The sequence below is a fragment of the Pan troglodytes genome, chromosome 21 (genome assembly GCF_028858775.2).
Source record: "Pan troglodytes isolate AG18354 chromosome 21, NHGRI_mPanTro3-v2.0_pri, whole genome shotgun sequence".
Taxonomy (NCBI): Eukaryota; Metazoa; Chordata; class Mammalia; order Primates; family Hominidae; genus Pan; species Pan troglodytes.
Window position 1 is genome coordinate 18,395,257 of NC_072419.2, and position 20,230 is coordinate 18,415,486.

General features: G+C 39.9%; 1 protein-coding gene across 7 annotated transcripts in view; it reads left to right on the plus strand.

The window, feature by feature from the left end:
- Positions 1-2,299: 2,299 nt before the first annotated feature.
- BTBD3 (BTB domain containing 3) overlaps positions 2,300-20,230 on the plus strand; it is a 35,959-nt gene continuing 18,028 nt past the window's right edge. For 2 of the 7 annotated variants that reach the window (XM_063802964.1, XM_063802967.1), the window contains exon 1: positions 2,373-2,519. Coding sequence is in view for 1 of the 7 variants with exons in the window: in XM_525266.7 (XP_525266.4) it covers positions 2,324-2,519 (196 nt within the window). In the remaining 6 variants the exon portion in view is untranslated. Of the gene's footprint in view, positions 2,520-2,568; positions 2,658-2,883; positions 3,013-20,230 lie in introns of those variants that run through there. The other 5 variants (XM_525266.7, XM_063802966.1, XM_054674609.2 and 2 more) reach the window with 5 other exon arrangements.

Here is a 20,230-nt window from a genome sequence, read left to right on the forward strand (position 1 = left end):
TACATATTTATTACCCAGTGAACTGAGAAAAGGCTTTCAAAGTGCTAATATCTATCCTATCTCTTTGTCTGGTTTTTCCCTCCAGTGTTCATTCATAAGTAATAGTAGTTATCATTTACTCAGACTCTGCTATAAATTGGGTGCTTTATGCACTTGTGTTTAATTTTTTACAGCCTCACAAATTAAAGATTATAATGCTTGTTTTTCAGATGAGAATTAATTTACATAATCTTCATAACCTTTCAAGGTGTATTAGTCAGAGTTCTCCAGAGAAACAGAGCCAACAGGATGGATATATATCTATATATTTATTTTAAATATATGTCAATTAAAGAAATTTCACCAAATTGAGTTTCAAATATCTGATTGGCTTTTATTAGCGATTCATGAACTGGGCAGCATCCAGTCTACAAAGTAGAAAGAAACTCTGATGAGCTAAACAGAGTGGGTGAGTTTTATGGGCAGAAAAAAGAAGAGAAAAGCAGAAATAAAGAACAAATAGAGGGTTGGTCATTTCAAGGTTACTTTTCTTCTACAGATGTAAGCAAAATCTTGTTGGCCTAGTTGGATTTCACTGTTATCTCTCTTCTGATTTCTCACAAGGTCAAACCTTGCAAGTAAATAACGCAAGTTTTGGTTTGGTTATGTGACACTAGTATGAGTGACTCCATTTTGGACCTGCTGTTTGTTTGTTTGTTTGCTTTTTGCAGTTTAAGAGAGAGAAAAAAGAGAAAGAGAGAGAAAGGTATTGGCTTATATGCTTGTGGAAGCTTGGCAACTCCAAAATTTTCAGAGTAGGTAGGTGGGCTTCAGGTCCAGGGAAAAGGTGCAAGTCAATGGCTGTTTGCTGCCAGAATTCCTTCTTGCTTAGGGGAAGTCAGCATTTTTCTACTAAGGTCTTCAGCTGATTGGATGAAAATCATACACATTATTAAGAGTAATCAGCTTTCCTCAAAGTCTACTGATTTCATTGTTAATCTCATCTAAAAAATACCTTCACTGAAACATCTAATGTTTGTCCAAATATCTGGATACCATGACCTAGCCAAGTTGACACATAAAACTTACCATTATACAAGGTAAATATTATGATCCCATGTTACAGATGAACACAGTAAGGCTCACAGATAGTAAGTAATTTAGACAATATAGTGTATTATGAGGTATTTGAACTTTATCAAAGGGACTTTTGTTGTCCAAAGCCCAGGTGTCTTTCACTATGTATGCTGTCTCTCAAATTAATGGTTTTTCAACTGAGCAGAAATACGTTCTCCCAGGGCCAAACTCATGCTAAAAGAAGCATCCACTTGTCCTAACAGTATTGTATAGGTCTAATTTATCCACCGATATACATTTTGCCAAGGATGATGATCTAATCTAATGAAGTAGGCGCCTGTCATGATAAATATCTCTCTACCCAAGAGGCAGTGACATAAGTAAGGGAGTCATTCTGTCCTTCACAGTCTCTGGAAACTTTTTGATCCTTTCCATTCCTGATACCAACCCTTGAACTTAGGACCCTACTACTTCTTACCTAGAACATATATTACAGCATTTCATGTCTCTAGTTTTCACTTTATATTCCTAAATTCTGCATTTTATCAAGCCACCACTGGGCTCCCCTTCTCCCCTTCTTCCGTGCCTCTCAATTATCCACGGAATAAAGCTGAAGTCGTGCTAAGCATTAAAGATTATTTCCAGATGAGCTTCAACTACCTTTCTGGCCGCCGTTTTCATCTTTCACTAAGAACAATACACTCAGATTAAACTTGTCCCCGACAGGATGCATGGATTCATATGCTGTTCGATTTTTTTTTTTTTTTTTTTTGCCACTTATGCCTTCGTATTCACCTTTCCTCTTTTTCGCTTCTCAACGAAGTTTTCATGATCAACCCAACCAGCAGCTACTCTCCTTCCCCAGATCACTGAAGAGTGTAGTCGTTAGGTATTACGAGACCTCTATTTATGCACCCTCCTTATCTGTTAGAGAGAGGGCTGGCATCAGTGCCTAAAAAGGAGCCCCAAAGCCAAATGCAATCGGCCCTCTATCACCGGAGGATGCCCTGTATCCCGCACATTCACTCTGCCAGTGCAAGTGTTCAATAAATGCTTAATACATTCATTGATGAATGACCCAGAGAGAAAAACTGCAGTTCGTGGGATAAGGACGAAGTGGCCTCTCAGAGATGCGGGAGTGCTGGCTCTCCTCCACCCTCCCCGCCTTCTCCAAGCCAGGGTTCCCGCCCACCCCTCACTCCTGCTTGAGGAAAGGGCAGACATTGCGCATGCCCCGTATCCAAGGCCGCCTCCGGGAGCACCTCCCATGCCGCTCCGCTCCCTCCCGGTGCTCGGGCACGCGCGCTCGCTCCCGCAGAGCGTGCCCTGCGTGCGGGTGCCCGCCGAGCCCGCCGAGCCCGCCGGGCGCTGGATCTCCGAGTGCCCCGGCCGGGGCCTGAGGAGCGGGCACAGGGCAAGGCGGCGGACGGCTGCGTCGCCCGAGGCGAGGAGGAGCGCTGGCGGTGAGTGAGGGCGCCGCGGGCGAGCGGGTCGGCGCCTCCGCGCGTGCGCAGCGCGGGACCGCCCGGGCAGGGGCGCGCGCCCTGCGGCCGGCCGGAGGGGCCGAGCGAAGCGAGGAGAGGCCGGGCTGGTGGCCGCAGGTCGGCCTCGGACCCACGGGACCAGAGGATCCCATATCCGTCTCCCGGGCTCGAGAGGCGCTGGCCGCGCGGGCTGGCTTTCCAAGGGGGGGGGGGTCCCAGTGGGGCGCGTCGGGCCCGCGCGGAGGTCCTGGTGCCGGGGGCGGAGGGGCAGGGCCGCCTCAGCCGAAAGACCGCGGGGAGGGGCGCACGAGCCCGCCTGGCCGTGCGGACGCCCGCGGGGTGCGCGACCCCGGAGGTGGCGGAGGTCCAGGCAGGGGGCGCGGTCGGGAAGCCTCGGCGCCTAGCAGGTGGCGGGGGCCGCGCCCCTCTCCCGGGGAGGCGCGCGGTGGGAAGCGGAGCAAACTTCCCCTAAGTAACTTTCCTGAGGCGCTGCCGGCGGGGCGCGGCGAGCGGGGTCCGGGGGGGACTCCGGCGACCGACGCTCCGGGTTTGCGCGGCCTCAGGCGCCGCGGGAACCCAGCGAGTGGCGGCGGGCGATGGCGGGGGCGGCTTCCTCCTGAGGCTGGACTAGTCCTCCGAGTTCTGAGTGGCATTTGTGGCCCGTTTGCTCTAAAAATAGACGTACAAGTTTGGTGTTCGGGAAGAAGGATGTTTGCTCTCTTGGGAAGAAAAGGCTTTTACCTCCTGGCCTTTTCAAAGAAAGTATTGTTCGGGCCTGCTGGGGATCCCTATTTATCAAGCAACCCATTGTCCTGTGTGTGCCTGGTGAAAGCGAGCTAATTCTATTATTAGTCCTCAAAAGACCAAGGGAGATCACGGTGCTTTTTCTTTTTTAAATATTCCCCGCCACCTCGCCAAATCCTGTAATACAGTTTCCCCAAACTTGGCTGCACAGAGGAGTCGCTAGGGAGTTTTAAAACTCTTCAAGCCCAATCGCACACCAGACCAATTAACACAGTGTATTTTTTAAAGATCCCCAGGTGATCGCGCAGCCGAGTTTGGAAACACTGGTTTAATATAAGAAAGTCAAGACTTTAGTTTCACAGAGTAGTAGCATTCAGTTTGTAATTGGTGAGATGAAACTCAAATTCATTTTCCTAGACAGGAACTCACAAAGAGGGGTTTGTTTCCCACCAGGGAGGGAGGGAAGCGTCTCTAACGGTTCAAACTTTGTGAACTATAATGTGACTCTAGCACTCAAAACAATTGTTCTAAGTGTTGTTTTGAATTTCTGTTGAGGTTACTAAGCCCGCTTTCACTGACTCCCTGCCCAGCCAAGGGCTTTCCCCTTCTTTTAACCCTACCTCAGTCCCCTACTCAACCCTCTGCCAGATCCCCTGTTTTAACTTTAATCTCAGGGAGGATCTTCCTCCCCCACAGGTTACTGGCTTTAAAGGGTTACTGCGGGTTCCCATAGCAACGAGTCCTCCAGGGGAAGTGGGCGGGTCCTCTTACCCTTGGGTTTCTGAACAGGACTCTTCCTTTTCGAAAGAATTTTTGAATCACCCTTTTTCATTTCTTGGCCTCAGCGCAGGTAAGGGTGAGCTTATGCAGTTCCAAGATGTTCTTTCTGAGATACTTACAGATTATTAACGCCGTTGTATGGGATAATAATTACTAGCAGCCATGTTCTTTCTTGATTTCTCATTCTTTCCCAATCCTTGCACTGATAACTTGTTTAACAAACTTCCAAAATGAAGTGGAAACAATGTTTTCTTTTTCTTTTTTAGCATGTTTTCTTGGAGGTGCACATGCCTAAGAATTGTATGCACTATTTCTCTAAAGCCCTAAGTTATATCTTATATTTAAAAATTTTAAAAGTGAAATATAACTCCACATCTGTGCGGAAAAACTTTTGATAATTTGTGGCAAAAATGCCATGCTTAGCTTTTAAGTTGTTTTGTTCCTAGAAAGTACTCTGCCAACATTCTTTACAAAATGTTAAACTGCTTGTAATATTATACTTTAACAAAGGAAAGGCACAATTAGTCTACACATTCTCCTACTTCCCTGCCCAAACACATGCATCCAAAGATCAATTTGAAAAAATGTTCATTTTTTTTTTTTAATGCTCAAAACAGGTATGCTATAGACATCTAATTCCATTTTGCCTTGCAAGGAACTGTTAAAACTCTTCTGAACAAAATAGTACAGAAATAGGTCATTTAACATACTTGTTTTTAATTGTGTTTTTAAAAAAATATTTTAAACTTTGTAAGTTATCAGACTTTAGTCAATTCCAAAATGCATTTAGGATTCCAGTGATTTTTGAGTTTGTGTTGGGAGTTGAAATGGTTTTCTCTTACTAAAATCTATTTTATGTGCTGTTTAAATTTCTGTTAACTGAGCTCTCAAGCAAATCCTGTAAGGTGAATTTTTCCCATTTACTGTGAGAAAGGAATACTGGTGGAAACCCCTATCATGTGATGGACCTTGTAGTTCCAGCAGTGATGCTGGGCTGCTAAAATAATAATCTCTCACTTAATCTTCCCTTCTTTCATCACACATTTAAAAATTACCTTTAAGCCTTTTCAATTTAGTATCTCTTTCAGCATAGTTGTCCAGTCTCAAATTCCTTGAAGGGGTGCATTAATGTACATTTATCGACATGTCCTTTGTTTATTCAAATTAAGCAAATACAGTTGAGAATTTGTTGTTGCTTTGTTTCTTTTAAAAAATTAAATATTTCCTGTTGGGAGACATTTTGGGAATCACTGAAAAAAATTAAGAAAGTAAAAATCACCGTCATATCATCTAAAAAGAAACAACTGGTAATTAGATGATGTGCTTCCATTTTACTCTTTTTGTTTGTCTGCATAGACATACTTTTGAACAAAATTGGCCTTTAATTTTATCTGTAGTTTTAAATATTGCACTTTTATTTAATATGAAGTAAATATTAGAGACGTTTCCTTTTTCTGTAAACCCTTTGAAAATAAGATTTTTAATGATGAATACACCCAAGTTTATTGAACTAGTTTTCTGTTGTTTTACGTATTATTTTTAGTTTTAGTGGCTTGAGAATACAGTATTAAACCCTTTGGTTGCCAATCCTAGCACGGCCACTTCCTAAGTGACCTTAATTACCTCTTTAATCGCATTTCCTTGGAATAAGGGTCATGGTGCCTGCACCATAGAGTTTTGGTGAGATGGAATGAACTAAGTAGAGGAAGGCCAGCAGGGTCGACCAAATGATGTAGGCTCAGTACGTGAGAGTGGACACACAGGTGGAGCTGAGAAAAATGCCCTTGTCTGAAAGTTTAAATATTTCGGATTTACTCAGGTTAGATTTATAGCAGTAGAAATCCTGGGGCAGAGGTGAACTCTTTTATGACTCTTGTGGCTTGTTGCCAAATTGCTTATGCCATAACATTCCCTTACAGAGTGTATGGTCTACCTGTAGTGTGTCAGCACTCCAGTGTTCATCATCTTTCCTGATTTTTCTATAAAAATATGATCTTTTAATTTATTTTTTGGTAGCTATTGAAATTGATCATCTGTTTTTTTTCTTTTGTTTTCCTTTTTGGGAGCTCTCTCTTCTGGTACTTTGCCTACTTTAAAGTGGTGATTTAAAAAAATTAAATACCTGTTTTATCTGAAGAAGATTGCGCCTTTATCATGTTTTTAGTTTTTTTTTTTTCTTCTCCACAGGCCATTATTTCTTTCACTTTTTGGCGTTTTTCAACCAATAAAATATTTTTATTTCTATATAAACAAGTCTCTACCTTGTCCTTTATGATTTTTTCCTTGTATTTGTTCATGCTTGGAAAGCCCAGAAAGACCCTGCAAATGGCCCCAGTGAAAAACTCAGGAGAAGCAGTAAGCAGTCAAAAGTGGACGGGGAGGAAGACTAAGGCGTTGAGGAAGACCACTTATTTTACAATAAGGCTTTTAGACTTTAAAGCTGTATGCATATATTAAATTTAATAATCTTTATCTGAAAGGTGAGATAAACAACATTTTGGAAATATGTTAGATCTTTTTACATTTAATTCTATAATTGTACATGGATATGAAGCGCTCCTATACCGCCACTGCCTCCTCTTCCTTTTCCCTAGTTAGCGAGTTCTACCACCATTTGTTAAATAGTTCCTCCTTTCTTCTTTGCTTTGTGGTCTTTATTGTTTTTTAAGATCTTGACTAACTTTGAGGTCTGCTTCAGTTTTAGGTCTTGCTTCTCTGTGTGTTGATCCTCTAGTCTTAATCAATGCCACATCTTTTTAATCATAGATTTAGAATATTTAGAAATACCTGGCAGAGCAAGTCACACTATCCTTTTAACATTACAATTCTATGCCCTTGTCCTTTCAGATAAAGATTATTGTATTTCATACATGCACAGTTTTAAAAGTCTAGGAGGCTTATTGTAAAATAGATGGTCTTTCATCTGCCTCTTCTTCCCCCCATCCCTTACTCTCCCTCCCCAGTGGCAGCTACTTTGGATTGTTTACTGTTTCTCCTGCGTTTTTCACTGGGGCCATTTGTAGGGTCTTCTTGGGCTGGTCAGAGAGTGGTCTTCCAGTAAAGTTTTGCACTGAGGAAAGAGTGTAGGTTCCAGTGTTCATGGAGGAATCTGGCTGGGGTTTCAGCATTCTCTGTGTAGAGTCACGTTGGAGAAGGTTCACCATACAGACTTACCTATTTACCTACTCTTCCAAGAACAAATCTCTAGTCTTGCTAGGTTCTAGGATTGTCTGCCAATGGTCTACAGTGAGGAGGTGGGGAAGGCATCTTGGAATTTTAGAGCTTCTCATGCAGCTTTTACTGACCTTATTTTAACCTGTCACCCTTTTACCCTCAGTCTTTGAGCAGACTGGAGTGAGTACTTCTCGGCTTTTCTCACTGTTGGTATAGCATTCCCTCTCTCAAGTTGGCTGAGACAGTTGCCACTTGTCCATCTGTTTTCCACTTTCATGATTTGTAGTTTCCATTACAGTTCTTTAAGTCCTTGGGTCTCTATGTCTTCTAGAAAGATCTCTTACTGTCACTTAAGTGGGGTTTAGGGAAAGGGTGTAATTGGATATGTGTGTTAAATTTGTCGTCTTAATCTGGAAGGCTCAGAAGATGAATCCTTAGAACTAAAAAAATACCGGATCATGTTACATTTTGTTTCGTTGGCAAGGACTGCCATCTGTAATCAGTGTTTCTTTTAAGGGTCATGAAAGATTATTCATGACCTTTTATCTCTCAGCAGAGTTGTTTTCTTCATCTGAATCCTAATGTTTCCTGTTAGAGTTCTTCTTAGGTATTTGTTTTTGTTACTTTGTGATGGGCTCTTCAAATTGGCTGTCGGTAGTCTAAAATGGTGGTTGATTTTGGTGTATTTATTTTATAGCTGGCACTTATGCGAAAAGCTTTGCAGTTTATTTTTGTATGTTCCCAAGTTATATGAGTGGCAGACAATGACACTTTTATCTACTTTTAAATAGTTATGACTTTTATTTTGGTTCTGTGGCGGTTTGCACTAGATTTAGCATTCTGTAACGTTATAACATCTTTCTGGAACGTTATTGAATAGTAATGGTGATAATGTACACACTTTTATTGTTCTTTATTTTAGTAAGGAAAAGAATAGTAGAATATTGGCTTTTTGGTTTATCATAATTCTTCATCAGGAAAAAGAAAATCTATCCTTTCATTTCCAAGTTGCCTAGAGGTAATTTTATGTTTTTAAGACATGGGAATTGAATATTAGCAAGTGATCATTAGCATCTGCAGTTTATCTGCTGGTATTTCTGAAGAGTCTACTGATTTGAGTCCCAAATATTAAATTGGATCAAAATTTTCCTTATGGATGGTTCTTCAGAAAAACAAATTGAATGCATGGGAAGAATGTAGTATAACATATTCAATGCATGAGCATATTGTCTTGGTTGGGGTGGTATAGGAGATGTCACTAGGGATTTTTCACAAGCGAATATTCCAAGTTATAGCTGACACTCAAGTCACATCTTTACCTGTTGGCAGTATTTGATGTAATTTGTTATTCCTCCTTTTTTAATATTCTTCCTTCATTTGATTCTTGAGGACACCACACACTGTTGCCTTCCCTTCTATACCGCTGGCCTTCTGGTTTCTTTTCAGTTGTTTTTAAATTTGTGTCGGTTTTCTCTTCTCACCAGCCTATGAATTTAGAATGTGCCAAGGCTCAGTTCTCACCCGCCTGTTGTCACAAATAGTCACAGGGCTTTAATAAAATACTGTGTAGCTACTTAAGACTCCTAAATGTATATTTCCACCTCAGACATCTCCAACTACTTTTTTGACTTCTTAACGTGAATATGTGAAAGACGCTTCAGCCTAAATATGGCCAGAACAAAATTTCTGATCTTTCTCTGCAAACCTGCTCCATCTGCAGCCTGCCCCATTTTATTAGGTTGGTGCAAAAGTAATTGTGGTTTTTTGCATTAATGGCAAATTACTTTTGCACCAACCTAGTGGGTGTTAGCTCCATTTTTTTCATGTTATTTAACCAAAAAAAAAAAAAAAAAAAAAAAAAAAAAAAAAAAAAAAAAAAAAAAAAGACATGGAATCCTCCTGACTCTTCTCTTTCTCTCCAACTCTGTTTCCAGGTTGTCAGCAAATCCTGCTGTTCTGTCTTCAAAACGTATCCAGAATCAGTTTAACTACTTTTCCCGTCCGTACTACCAGCATCTTTGTCCAAGTCTCCTGCATTTCTTGCCTGGAGTATTGCCGTGGCCCATGGCCTCCTAACAGATCACTGGTCTCCTTTTCCTTCCCTGGCTTCTCTTTAATTTTCCATCTGCTTAACATCAGAGTGATCTTTTAAAAACATAAGTCAAATTATGCTTAAAACCCTCCAGTGGCTTCCATGTCACTCAGAATAAAGGCCAGTGTTCTTATGATTCATAAAACCTTACATGATCTGGGCCGGGCATGGTGGTTCACGCCTGTAATCCAGCACTTTGGTAGGCTGGGGTGGGCAGATCACTTGAGGTCAGCAGTTGAAGACCAGCCTGGCCAACATGGTGAAACCTTATGTCTACTAAAAATACAAAAATTAGCCAGACGTGATGGCATGCACCTGTAATTCCAGGTACTTGGGAGGCTGAGGCAGGAGAATCTCTTGAACCTGGAAGGCGGAGGTTGCATGCAGTGAGCCGAGATCGTGCCATTGCATTCCAGCCTGGGGGACAGAGTGAGATTCTGTCTACAAATAAATAAATAAATAAAAATTAAAAAGCCCTACATGATCTGATTCTCACTAACTGACCTCTTCTCCCTCTTGTCTCCCACTCGGCACTTTGCATTCCAGCCTTCCTTACCTCCTTGCTAATCCTTGAACGTGGCAGGCACATTTCCATTTTAGGTCTTTGCACTGGACTTTTTCCTCTGCCTATAATATTTATCCTACCCCCCCAGCTCCCAGATATATTCATGGTCAACTCCCTCACCTCTTTCAGGTCTTCACTAAAATAGCATTTTGTCTGTGCGATTACTCTAGTTACAATTGCAATCTGCATCCTGTATGTCTCTTGCAGTGCTCTGCATTTTATTTTTCCGTTGCATCTGTTACCTTCTAAGTTACTATTTATTTGTCTATTTTGTGAATTGCCTCTCTTTCCTACCTCTGCTAGACTATAAATTCCTTGAGGTCGAGTATGTTTATTAAGTGTCCCGAGTGCCTAGCACATAGAAGATGCTCAGTAAATATTTTTTGAATGAATGAATGTAGTCTGCCTTCTCCAATTTTTTTTTCAGTGAATTTCCCATAAAGCAACACATGCATAGTGTTTTAGCATTTGTGGATCTAACGTTGACTTATCCCACCAGCAAGGGAGAAGTTCAAGAACATTTATAGTTTATAATGGAGATAATAATACAGAGAGTGGTTATGAGAATTAAATAGGGTGCTCTCTGTAAAGTACTAATGGATAGGACCAGGTCACTTAACTGACAAAAAAGCCTGGCCAAGTGCCCTGATTCACATCTGAATGATGTGAATTGTATTCTAGAATCTTCTCTCTTTATATTTCAGTTTTTAATCAAGAGTAGGTGTGACATCACCTGGGAGCTTTTCAAAACATACCTGGGTTCCCTGGTAAATATCAGTGATATACTGTTACTATATTTTGTTCTTTAACCAGTCTGCAAATATTTGTCCCTTAATGTGGGTGATAACCATTTGCTCTCCCCCTTTTAATGCCTTCTTGCTGTTTGGGACATCTTTCATGGCCCCTTCTAGTCTTTTTTCCTATGAGGTTCTTGCTGAAATAACTTCTAAGGTGATTTTGAAATCCTCAGAGCCACTTGGATGCACGTAATTGAACCTTTTACTAAATCCACAAAATCAAAGGATCTCAGTCCTTTACCTTCTGTTTTCCAGACAAGAGAATGTTGTAGTCATCCCTACAGCAATCCTTATAGCAGTCATTTTATTTTATTGTTTTTAAAATACCTGATTTTTTTTTTCATATGAATTATATTAAATAATTATTATGCCCCCTCTAGTCCTCACACAAATCTGAGAAGTGGATGAGCACTGTATTTGATCTCTTGGACACTTCCCGTTATTTTCCATGGCTCCTCATGTCTCAGACCCTTAAAGTATTTGCATTCTTTTCTTTTCTTTTTTTTCTAATTGTATTTTATTTTTACTTCCAGGATACATGTGCAGGCATGAAGATTTGTTACATAGGTAAATGTGTGCCATGGTGGTTTGCTGCACTTACCAAGCAGTCATTTTAAAGTTTTGCTTATTGTGTTTCTAGGCTCCTTTTGTGTCCTTCAAATCCAAGAATATCTCAAAAACATCAGACTCCCTTTCCTTCTCTTTCTTAATAGAGCAAGAAACATTTGTAGATTTTCACTGTTGCAATTTACTGTGCAAGCAAGTGCCGTGATTTGCAAGAAAAAAAAGATGATTATTTTAGAGATGGTTTATGCAACTGAAGAATACACAGTAAATAAAAACCATGATGTATGTGTGTTTAGAAATGGATAAGCCCAATAGTTGTTACCTATACACAAAAATGTGAAAATTTTCTTCAACTCTACTGTCAAAATAATTCAAAATATACCTAGCTCCTTGTGTATATTTGATCTCTCCTTAATTTTTCTATGATGCTATATAAGTAAGAGCATTCCCCATATTTAATTAGGTGTAAACATTTTAGCGGTGATTACCATGCACATTGGAAATAAAATTTCACAAGTTCCATTGCTTTGAATGCATCTATTCTACCTGATAAATTTCCCTTGCCTTTGCAACTCTGATTAGATCTACTTTTTGTTGTCGCGAAGACTCATTCTTTTGAAAATAGTGCTGTTACAAATTCATTTTATATTGAACCCTAAATATTCAGTACTATTGGCCAAGGCTGAATGGAAAAAATTAACCAACGTATCTTTCTGATGATAAATCACATTGCCCTCAGTTTAGGCCATTAATGGACAGCCCAGTTGGAAAACACATCTCGTTTAAAGTTCTACACCTGCTTTGGAGACTCTTTAAGTATTTGTTGCCTTTGTGAGAGTTTTTGTCTTTTAATGCCACCTAATTTCTTCTACTAATCTGTTTTTTTTGAAAGTGGCGGTCTTGCCTACCCATCACCAGCAAACATACTCTATAGTGAGGGACTAATTTTGGCCCTCTGCTATGATGTTGTACTTTAGGTCTCTGTGGATAGAGAAGGACTTCTAATGTAGACTGCCACCTATTTTCATACCTTTGTTCATGGAGAATGTAGCAAAAAGTCAAATATAATAAAGTCCACCTACTTTTTTTTTTTTTTTTGAGACGGAGTGTGGCTCTGTCGCCCAGGCTGGAGTGCAGTGGCGACATCTCGGCTCACTGCAAGCTCTGCCTTCCGGGTTCACGCCTTTCTCCCGCCTCAGCGTCCCGAGTAGCTGGGACTATAGGTGCCCGCCACCATGCCCAGCTAATTTTGTTTTTGTATTTTTAGTAGAGATGGGGTTTCACCATGTTAGCCAGGATGGTCTCGATATCCTGACCTCGTGATCTGCCTGCCTCAGCCTCCCAAAGTGCTGGGATTACAGGCTTGAGCCACCGCACCCGGCCAAAGTCCATCTACAAATTTAATGTGTTGTTGGAGAATGATCTATATTCCTAGAAAACCTGGAAATTGGTAAAATTCTTAATTGAGGTTATATCGGGTGATTTTTCCCAAAATCTTATTTTCCATAGAAAAAAATGGTGAGAAGCTACAAAAGTCCCTCCTCCTGCTCAGGATGCAGGTTCAGGCTACAGGGAACTGTTGGTAGCATTCTCTTGCACAGCACCTCCCCGCTCTACCACTTAGACATCAGTGTTGGGTGGAGGTGCATTCCAGAGTGCTCTGTCTCTTCCTGTGGTTTTTTTGTTCACCATCTTTTGTGGCCTTGGGAGACAGGATGAATAAGTGCTTGAAGCTGAAGATCATCTATTGGAGAGTGAGCTGTTAGTGAAAGTGGTCAACAGTGGAGGGAGCGTGCACATGTGCAGTCACTTGTGCAGTCACTTTTGATCCCTATGCAGTCGCAGTCAGTCTCTCATGGTGGACTTCCTTACCCTTCCCCAAGATGATTTCAGCACCTACTTAATAAATGCTATGTAATTTATTTATTTAAATTAGTAGATTGTCTAGTTAATTTAATACCATTCAATAAGTATTTCTGTGGGATCAGCTCACGCGTACTTGAAATGTTTTATTACTTTATTAGCTACTTTCTCTTATCAGTGATCCCCCGCAAAATGTCAGAATCAGTTCTGAACTCTTAGCTAGCAAATATCTCCTAGCATATACTCAAAATCATCACCAGGCAGTGACGGATTTGACTAGGTGGGTGTGGGTTAGGGATGTCAATATATAATGGTGTTCGGTTTGGCTTATAGGAAAATGAGATGCTCAAGATAAGGACAACCTATATTTTGATTTTACAGTGTTTCTATAATATTATATAGTTACTGAGTGTGAAGTAGTTGTGAGGATCAGAATCCTACTAAAATGTATAACCTCTTAAAATTTTTTTAAGAGTGAAGATGGGAAGGTGTTTGGATGCTAGCTCTAGTAAAAGACTAGACCCTTGAACAACTTGAGCATAAAGAGGCATTGATGCCTGCCCCCGCCCCACCGACCTCCCACCCTGCACAGTTGAAAATCCATGTGTAACTTTTGACTCACAAAAACTTAACTAATAGCTTACTGTTGACCAGAAGCTTTATTGAGAACATAAACAGTCAATAAACGCATATTTTGTATGTCATATATATTATATACTACATTCTTACAATAAACTAGGGAAAATAATATATTATGAAAATCATAAGGAAGTGAAAATACATTTATAGAAATGTACTGTATTCATCAATATTGTAAGTTTACATCATCTGTTTACAAGATGAATCATCTGTCTGAAATGGTGGGTGACCACAGCTACAGACCTCAATCTACAGTACATATCAAGCAATTCAACTTTTTTCTTGTAGTGTCTTTTCTATGCTTCTCGGAAGCACTTCTAGCATCACTAATGGCACTTTGTATGGGTCTCATGGTGTTATTCGTGGTTTACTGTATTGCACTAAACATGATGAGAAATGCACAAGAACCACCAGAGATCACATTTTACTGCCATAAGCAATATATTGGGGAGAGAAAGTGCTCATGCTGAGATGATTAGCATCATATGGCATTTTAGGCAGATACTGGCAACACTTGAGTTCACCACAGGAATAACAGGAGATGGCTATGAAATTATTACAGTAGAATAGTATGTACTACAGTTAATTTTATGCCTTTATGATTTAATACTGCATTTTTACATTTGTTTACATTTCTCTGGACTGGGAATGGCACTGTATACAGTCAGTATGTGTTTGTGTGCATAAATTTTGGTAACTCTCATAGATGTGTGTATGTTTTATGGTAGTAAATGATAAAATAGACTCACAGCTACATGTTTTATCCATTAATGAAATACAAAACTTAAAAAAATTTCAATATATCTAGGCTGTGCAGTTCATCTGTTTTTTTTTAATTGTTACACAAATCTCCAACTAATTTTCCAATATAGTTATTGAAAAAAATCTAGATATAAGTGGACCAGAGCAGTTCAAACCCATAGCGTTCAAGGGTTACCTGTATTTTTAAATAAAATGTTATTTAGATTAAGTATTTCTTTTGGACTTTTACAAAGTCCTAACCTAAACTTTATTTCCAACAAACTATTTTCTTCTATTTAGTATATAGGAAGATTTCGATATTGTATGGTATCAAATGCCATACTCTGTAGATACAATATTAAAATGGCACTGTAGGAAGAGTCATATTCTGCCTGATATGTCTCTCTTTAAATGAAAGAAAAAAGTTAACAAATTATCTTAAACATTGGCAGCCATGCTTGCTTTAGGAGAACACCAAAGATTGCTACCCCCAATTCTCCTAAGGAAATATGATGTAGGAGAAAGCAGATTTTCAGAGAGAGATGTTTGTTTTCTTGCTGGTTTATGTGAAGTTTGTAGGGATACTTGTCTACCTCAAAGCTCATTTATAATTTTTTTCTTAATGTCTTCAAAGAGGATGTCAATTAATATGATTTTGCACCCTAAATTCTGTGAATTTTTTGAGGTTGGGGTATTGACGAGATGCCTAACAGTGCCTTTGAACAGATGGAATATTAGCTCTTTGACTGTTCTTAATTTTTTTTTTTTGAGGCGGAGTTTCGCTCTCGTTGCCCAGGCTGTATGCAGTGGCATGATCTCGGCTCACTGCAACCTCCACCTCCCTGGTTCAAGCGATTCTCCTGCTTCAGCGTCTGGAGTAGCTGGGATTACAGGTGCCCGCCACCATGCCCAGCTAATTTTTTGTATTTTTAGTAGAGACAGCATTTCGTCATATTGGCCAGGCTGGTTTCAAACTCCTGACCTCAGGTGATCTGCCTGCCTTGGCCTCCCAAAATGCTGGGATTACAGGTGTGAGCCACCGCTTTTAATTTTTGTGGCAGAGATTGTCTCTTATATCCTTCATTCTGTCTACAATGTGCAAAAATATATTTTGGAGTGAATGGTTGAGATTTGTGCTCTGAGAATTAGTTACTGTTTTCTAGGAGAATGAAAGGGAAAAAGCAGGTATGTGTAAAAAGTTGGCCCTGATCTTGTATATAGTTCATTAAGAATTTTTTTTGTTAATAGCTGTATGAGTCCGTTCTAACACTGCTGTAAAGCAGCTACCTGAGACTGTTTAATTTATAAAGAAAAGAGGTTTAATTGGCTCACAGTTCTGCAGGCTCTACAGGAAGCATGGCTGGGGAGGGTGCTCAGGAAACAGAATCATGGCAGAAAGTAAAGGGGAAGCAAGTACATCTTCACGCGCTGGCAGGAGAGAGCAAGCAAAGGGGCAAGTGTTATGCACTTTCAAACAACCAGATCTCATGAGAACTTACTTACTATCAAGGTGGAAATCCACCCCTATGATCCAGTCACCTCCCACCAGATCCCTCCCTCAACATTGGGGATTACAATTCATCATGAAATGTGGATGGAGACACAAATCCAAACCATATCAAAAGCCTCTAGAGGCTTACGATTATGCTTACGATAAAATCCAAACTTCTTATGAAGCTGGGCATCAGCTTTTCTCATACGTTTTGGTTTTGGGACCCTTTTATACTCTTAATTATTTTCAAAAGCCCAGAAAGCTTGTTTATAGGGGTCATATCTATTAATATACTGTTGTCAAAATTTTAAAAATTAAGTGTTTATTTAAAAATAATTGTTTTCATTGAAGCATGTGAAGAAAATCTGGCCTCAAACAGATGTATAGCTGGAAAAGAATATTTTAATAGCATTTTCAGATGATTGTGGATATTTGATACCTCACCAAAGCTTCATAAGTAGTAGTTTCTTAAAGGTTAATTGCCATGTGGAATCTAAAACCGTATCGATGAACGTTTTGTACTCTTGTTATACTTTAAATCCATTGGTCGACCATTGTACTTTGGATCTTTTACCAATGCATGATTTTGTATTGTAATTGCATTCTTATTAGAAAAGGTTGGTTCACTGAGTTATGCAAATCTTTCAAGTGTTGACACATTTCATTATACAGTATCAAAAATCATGTTCATTTAATATCACTGCTCTTATCAGAACAGTCTTTTGAGTATTGGGAAGCTGTCAGGCTCTTGGTGGTGTAATCAAGGTTTCCAAATTCTAATTTTTGCTTGAAGCCTTGAATTTTATTATCAGCAATAAATACTGTCAGTTTTCCTTGCAGTGACAGGCTCACTTCATTCATTTTTGAGAAAATGTCTGCCAAATACCTTAGTCTGAATAAGCATAGTTTGCTGCTTCTGTCAAGTAACAATGGCATTTCAAGAAAAAAGCTGCTGGTTTGACTTGTAACACAAATAGTTGTACACGTGTTTTTTCTCAAGGAAACCATTCTATTTCAATTTGACCAGAAATGCTTTGTGCATACTTCCCAATTTCATGACGTAGAATATTTTAAAAGTGTTTACTCAACAGCTGAAGTTTAATAAAATCAATAATTTTTACTATTGCATCTCCCAGAGATTCCCCATGAAACAATACATTGATTATAGCAAAGGGGAATGCACAATAGCTATTTTGCACTTACCCAGGCCGTTTTACCGCTATGCGTAAATAAATCCCCCATCATTCAGGTGTGTGTGAGGAGGACTGCGGAAAAGTAAGGTGACTTTACTGCTCCTTTGGCACTGTTCATTTTTGCTCAGAGTCACTGGAGTGACCTTCAGATGGCTTAGAAACCAGCGGCATCAATAGTAAGAAAAGTTACAGAGCCAGACTATGGAGCCATTTTTATCTTTTGTAGTTCCTGGTGAAACTCTTGCCTTTTCTGTTAGGAGCAAATGATCCCTTCCATTGTGGCCTTTGTTCTGCATCACCACTAGCAGATGTTGCTGGGAGGTTGCAGAGAGATTTGGTCACTTGTTCTACTTACTTTCTTAACCAGTGCAAGTCAGAACTGCTTAAAAGGCTTCATAGTTTTAAGTCATATACACATTGAACAACAGGCACACATGGAATGAATTTACCTCACCCTGCCTTCTAAGAAATATACTTTTATGGCCAGTGAATTTGTTATTGAAAAATTCGAGCGGATTTATTTATTTATTTATTTTGGCCAACACAAATCTCAAAACTATGACTTCACATTTTCAACACTCTTAATGGTTTTTAAAATCGTTGCTGGTGGTAAAGGTTCCATAAACACACCGGCCCAGCAAGATACTTTCCAGTTTTGGCCAAAAATAAGTTATTCCACTACTGATACCATAATTTCCATTTATTATTACTCCTTTTTTTTTTTTTTTTTTTTTTTTTTTTGAGACGGAGTCTCGTTCTGTAGCCCAGGGTGGAGTGCAATGGTGTTATCGGTGCTCACTGCAACCTCTGCCTCCCAGGCTCAAGCTATTCTCCTGCCTCAGCCTCTCAAGTAGCTGGGATTACAGGCACATGCCACCACACCTGGCTAATTTTTGTATTTGTAGTAGAGATGGGGTTTCACCATGTTGGACAGTCTGTTCTTGAACTCCTGACCTCAGGTGATCCACCCAGCTAGGCCTCCCAAAGTGCTAGGATTACAGGTGTGAGCCACCGTACCCAGCCTCTTACTTCAATGTTGTAAGGGAATATATAGATGGAAGTTGAGAATTCTTTTTTTTTTTGTAAAAAAGTCAAACACCTGATTACTTGTCTGATTCTTCTTAGTGAAGTGAGACAGAGACTCATGCATGTAAGCAGTATACTTTTCTACTTGTGCTTTTGCTCTGCAGTAATCTGAAATGAGACATCGCCCATCTTAGAATTGTGGTTTATTTGCAGGGGAGGCATGCATTTTCCTACTGCCCTATACACACAAGCCTATTTTATTACTTTGTTTGAAGACTGGGTGTGTCTAATGTAGTGGAAATTCATCGATTCAGTGTTAAGTACAGGTGAAACACATTTCAGGACCACATTAGACAGTCTTTTTAATTATCCTTTTTTTGGATTATTCATGTGACTTCTTTCCTCTTTTCACGTGAATTGCTGAGAATTTATCATCCTTTCCAGTTCATTAAATCATTAAAATTCTTTACTAGCACTATAAATAAATATGCCAGGCCATGAGTTGAGGCCGGTTGATAAAGGCAGCTTTGTCCTGGTAATAGTTCTTGTTCCTGGTTAACCCACACTTCTCTGTGAATATGTGTATTACATTAAATTTTAGACTTTTAATGTAGTGAAGCCTTACTCTAAGCATGTAGGGACTTGCTTTAAGTTGAGCTTTGGTGTTTACAGTTGGATTAGCTGTGAGATTAATGTGGTATTATAATACTGCATTTGTGCTTAGACATGTTCAGGAGAGCCCCAGGACACATTTAATAGGTATTCAGGTTCTTTTCCACTCTACCTAGTCTAAGCTTGCATCTCAGTCAGCTAGAAACACTGTAGATCTTAGTTTCAGACCATTTTGGTCTAGGACCAGTTGCACCCCACAAGTGTGATCTGGAGTTCTAATTGGACTTGGAAGTGTTGGGCTTTAACCTCCTCTTGTGTAACCATTGAAAGCCAGGTGCATGGGCATGGCACTGTTGCAGATATGGAGATGCAGTCCTCAGAGAAAGCACACTTTAATCAGGCAACATAAGGCAAGATAGAATGTGAGAAAGTACTGCATTTGGGCATGATGAGTCTGGAAGCACCAGGAAACCTTCCTTGCTTAGGTATCCTTTGGACTGCGTCTTGAAGGATGGGTGGGTAGGCTTTTTATACGTAGGGTTGTACAGAAGAAAGGGCAGTGAGGATGGCAGGAAGCAATGGACCCATTTGTAGTGTGGGAATAGTCTGGTTTGCAGGGTGGGTGAATGAAGAGGATGAGTCAAAAGATCTAATTGGGAATTGAGCCAGGTCATGGAGATCGAAAATGCATTGCAAGCCATGCTTCCTCTCACTGGGAAAGGTGAGACGGAATTTCTTCCCTTCTTCCGGGGCGGATGCTTGTTTGCACTTCTCTGGTATGTGAGAGAGACCTTCCTCAATTTAGATGATAGCCCCTTAGAGAAGAGCATTATAGAGTAAAGATTTGACCACATGCCTCTTTTTGTCTCATTTTTGATGCTATATTTTAAATTTTACAAGAGTGTTACTTCAGTCAAATACTGACATCACCCAGGTCTCCTATACGGAACTCTTAGTAGAAATTATGGCATCTCCGCAGATGACAAGTAAAATCCTTATGCAGAGAGACCTGACTCAGATGTAAATTGTGATCACCATTTTCAGAGATTGTCCTTCCTTGGTCTGGTTCCAGTCATCATCACCTTGGATCTTGTATGAGTTCATATCTCTGTTAACTATGGTGGAGTGGTTGCTTCTCTGTGTTTTTTTTTTTTTTTTTTTTTAAAGTACTGACAGTTGAGTTGCCACTCTTTGAAGATGTATTTTGACTTTAATGTTTTTAATCTGTTTATTATGGTTAAAGTTCCTATGTATTATAAATGCTGTCCTCCCTATTGTTATGTGATGCAGAGACTGGAGAAACTCAAATTTAAGAACATGTTTTCATGAATAGTCCCCACTTTAAGTGAGACTTATTTTAGCATTATTTCATGAGCAATTAGCTTATTTTACTCTAAATCTCTGG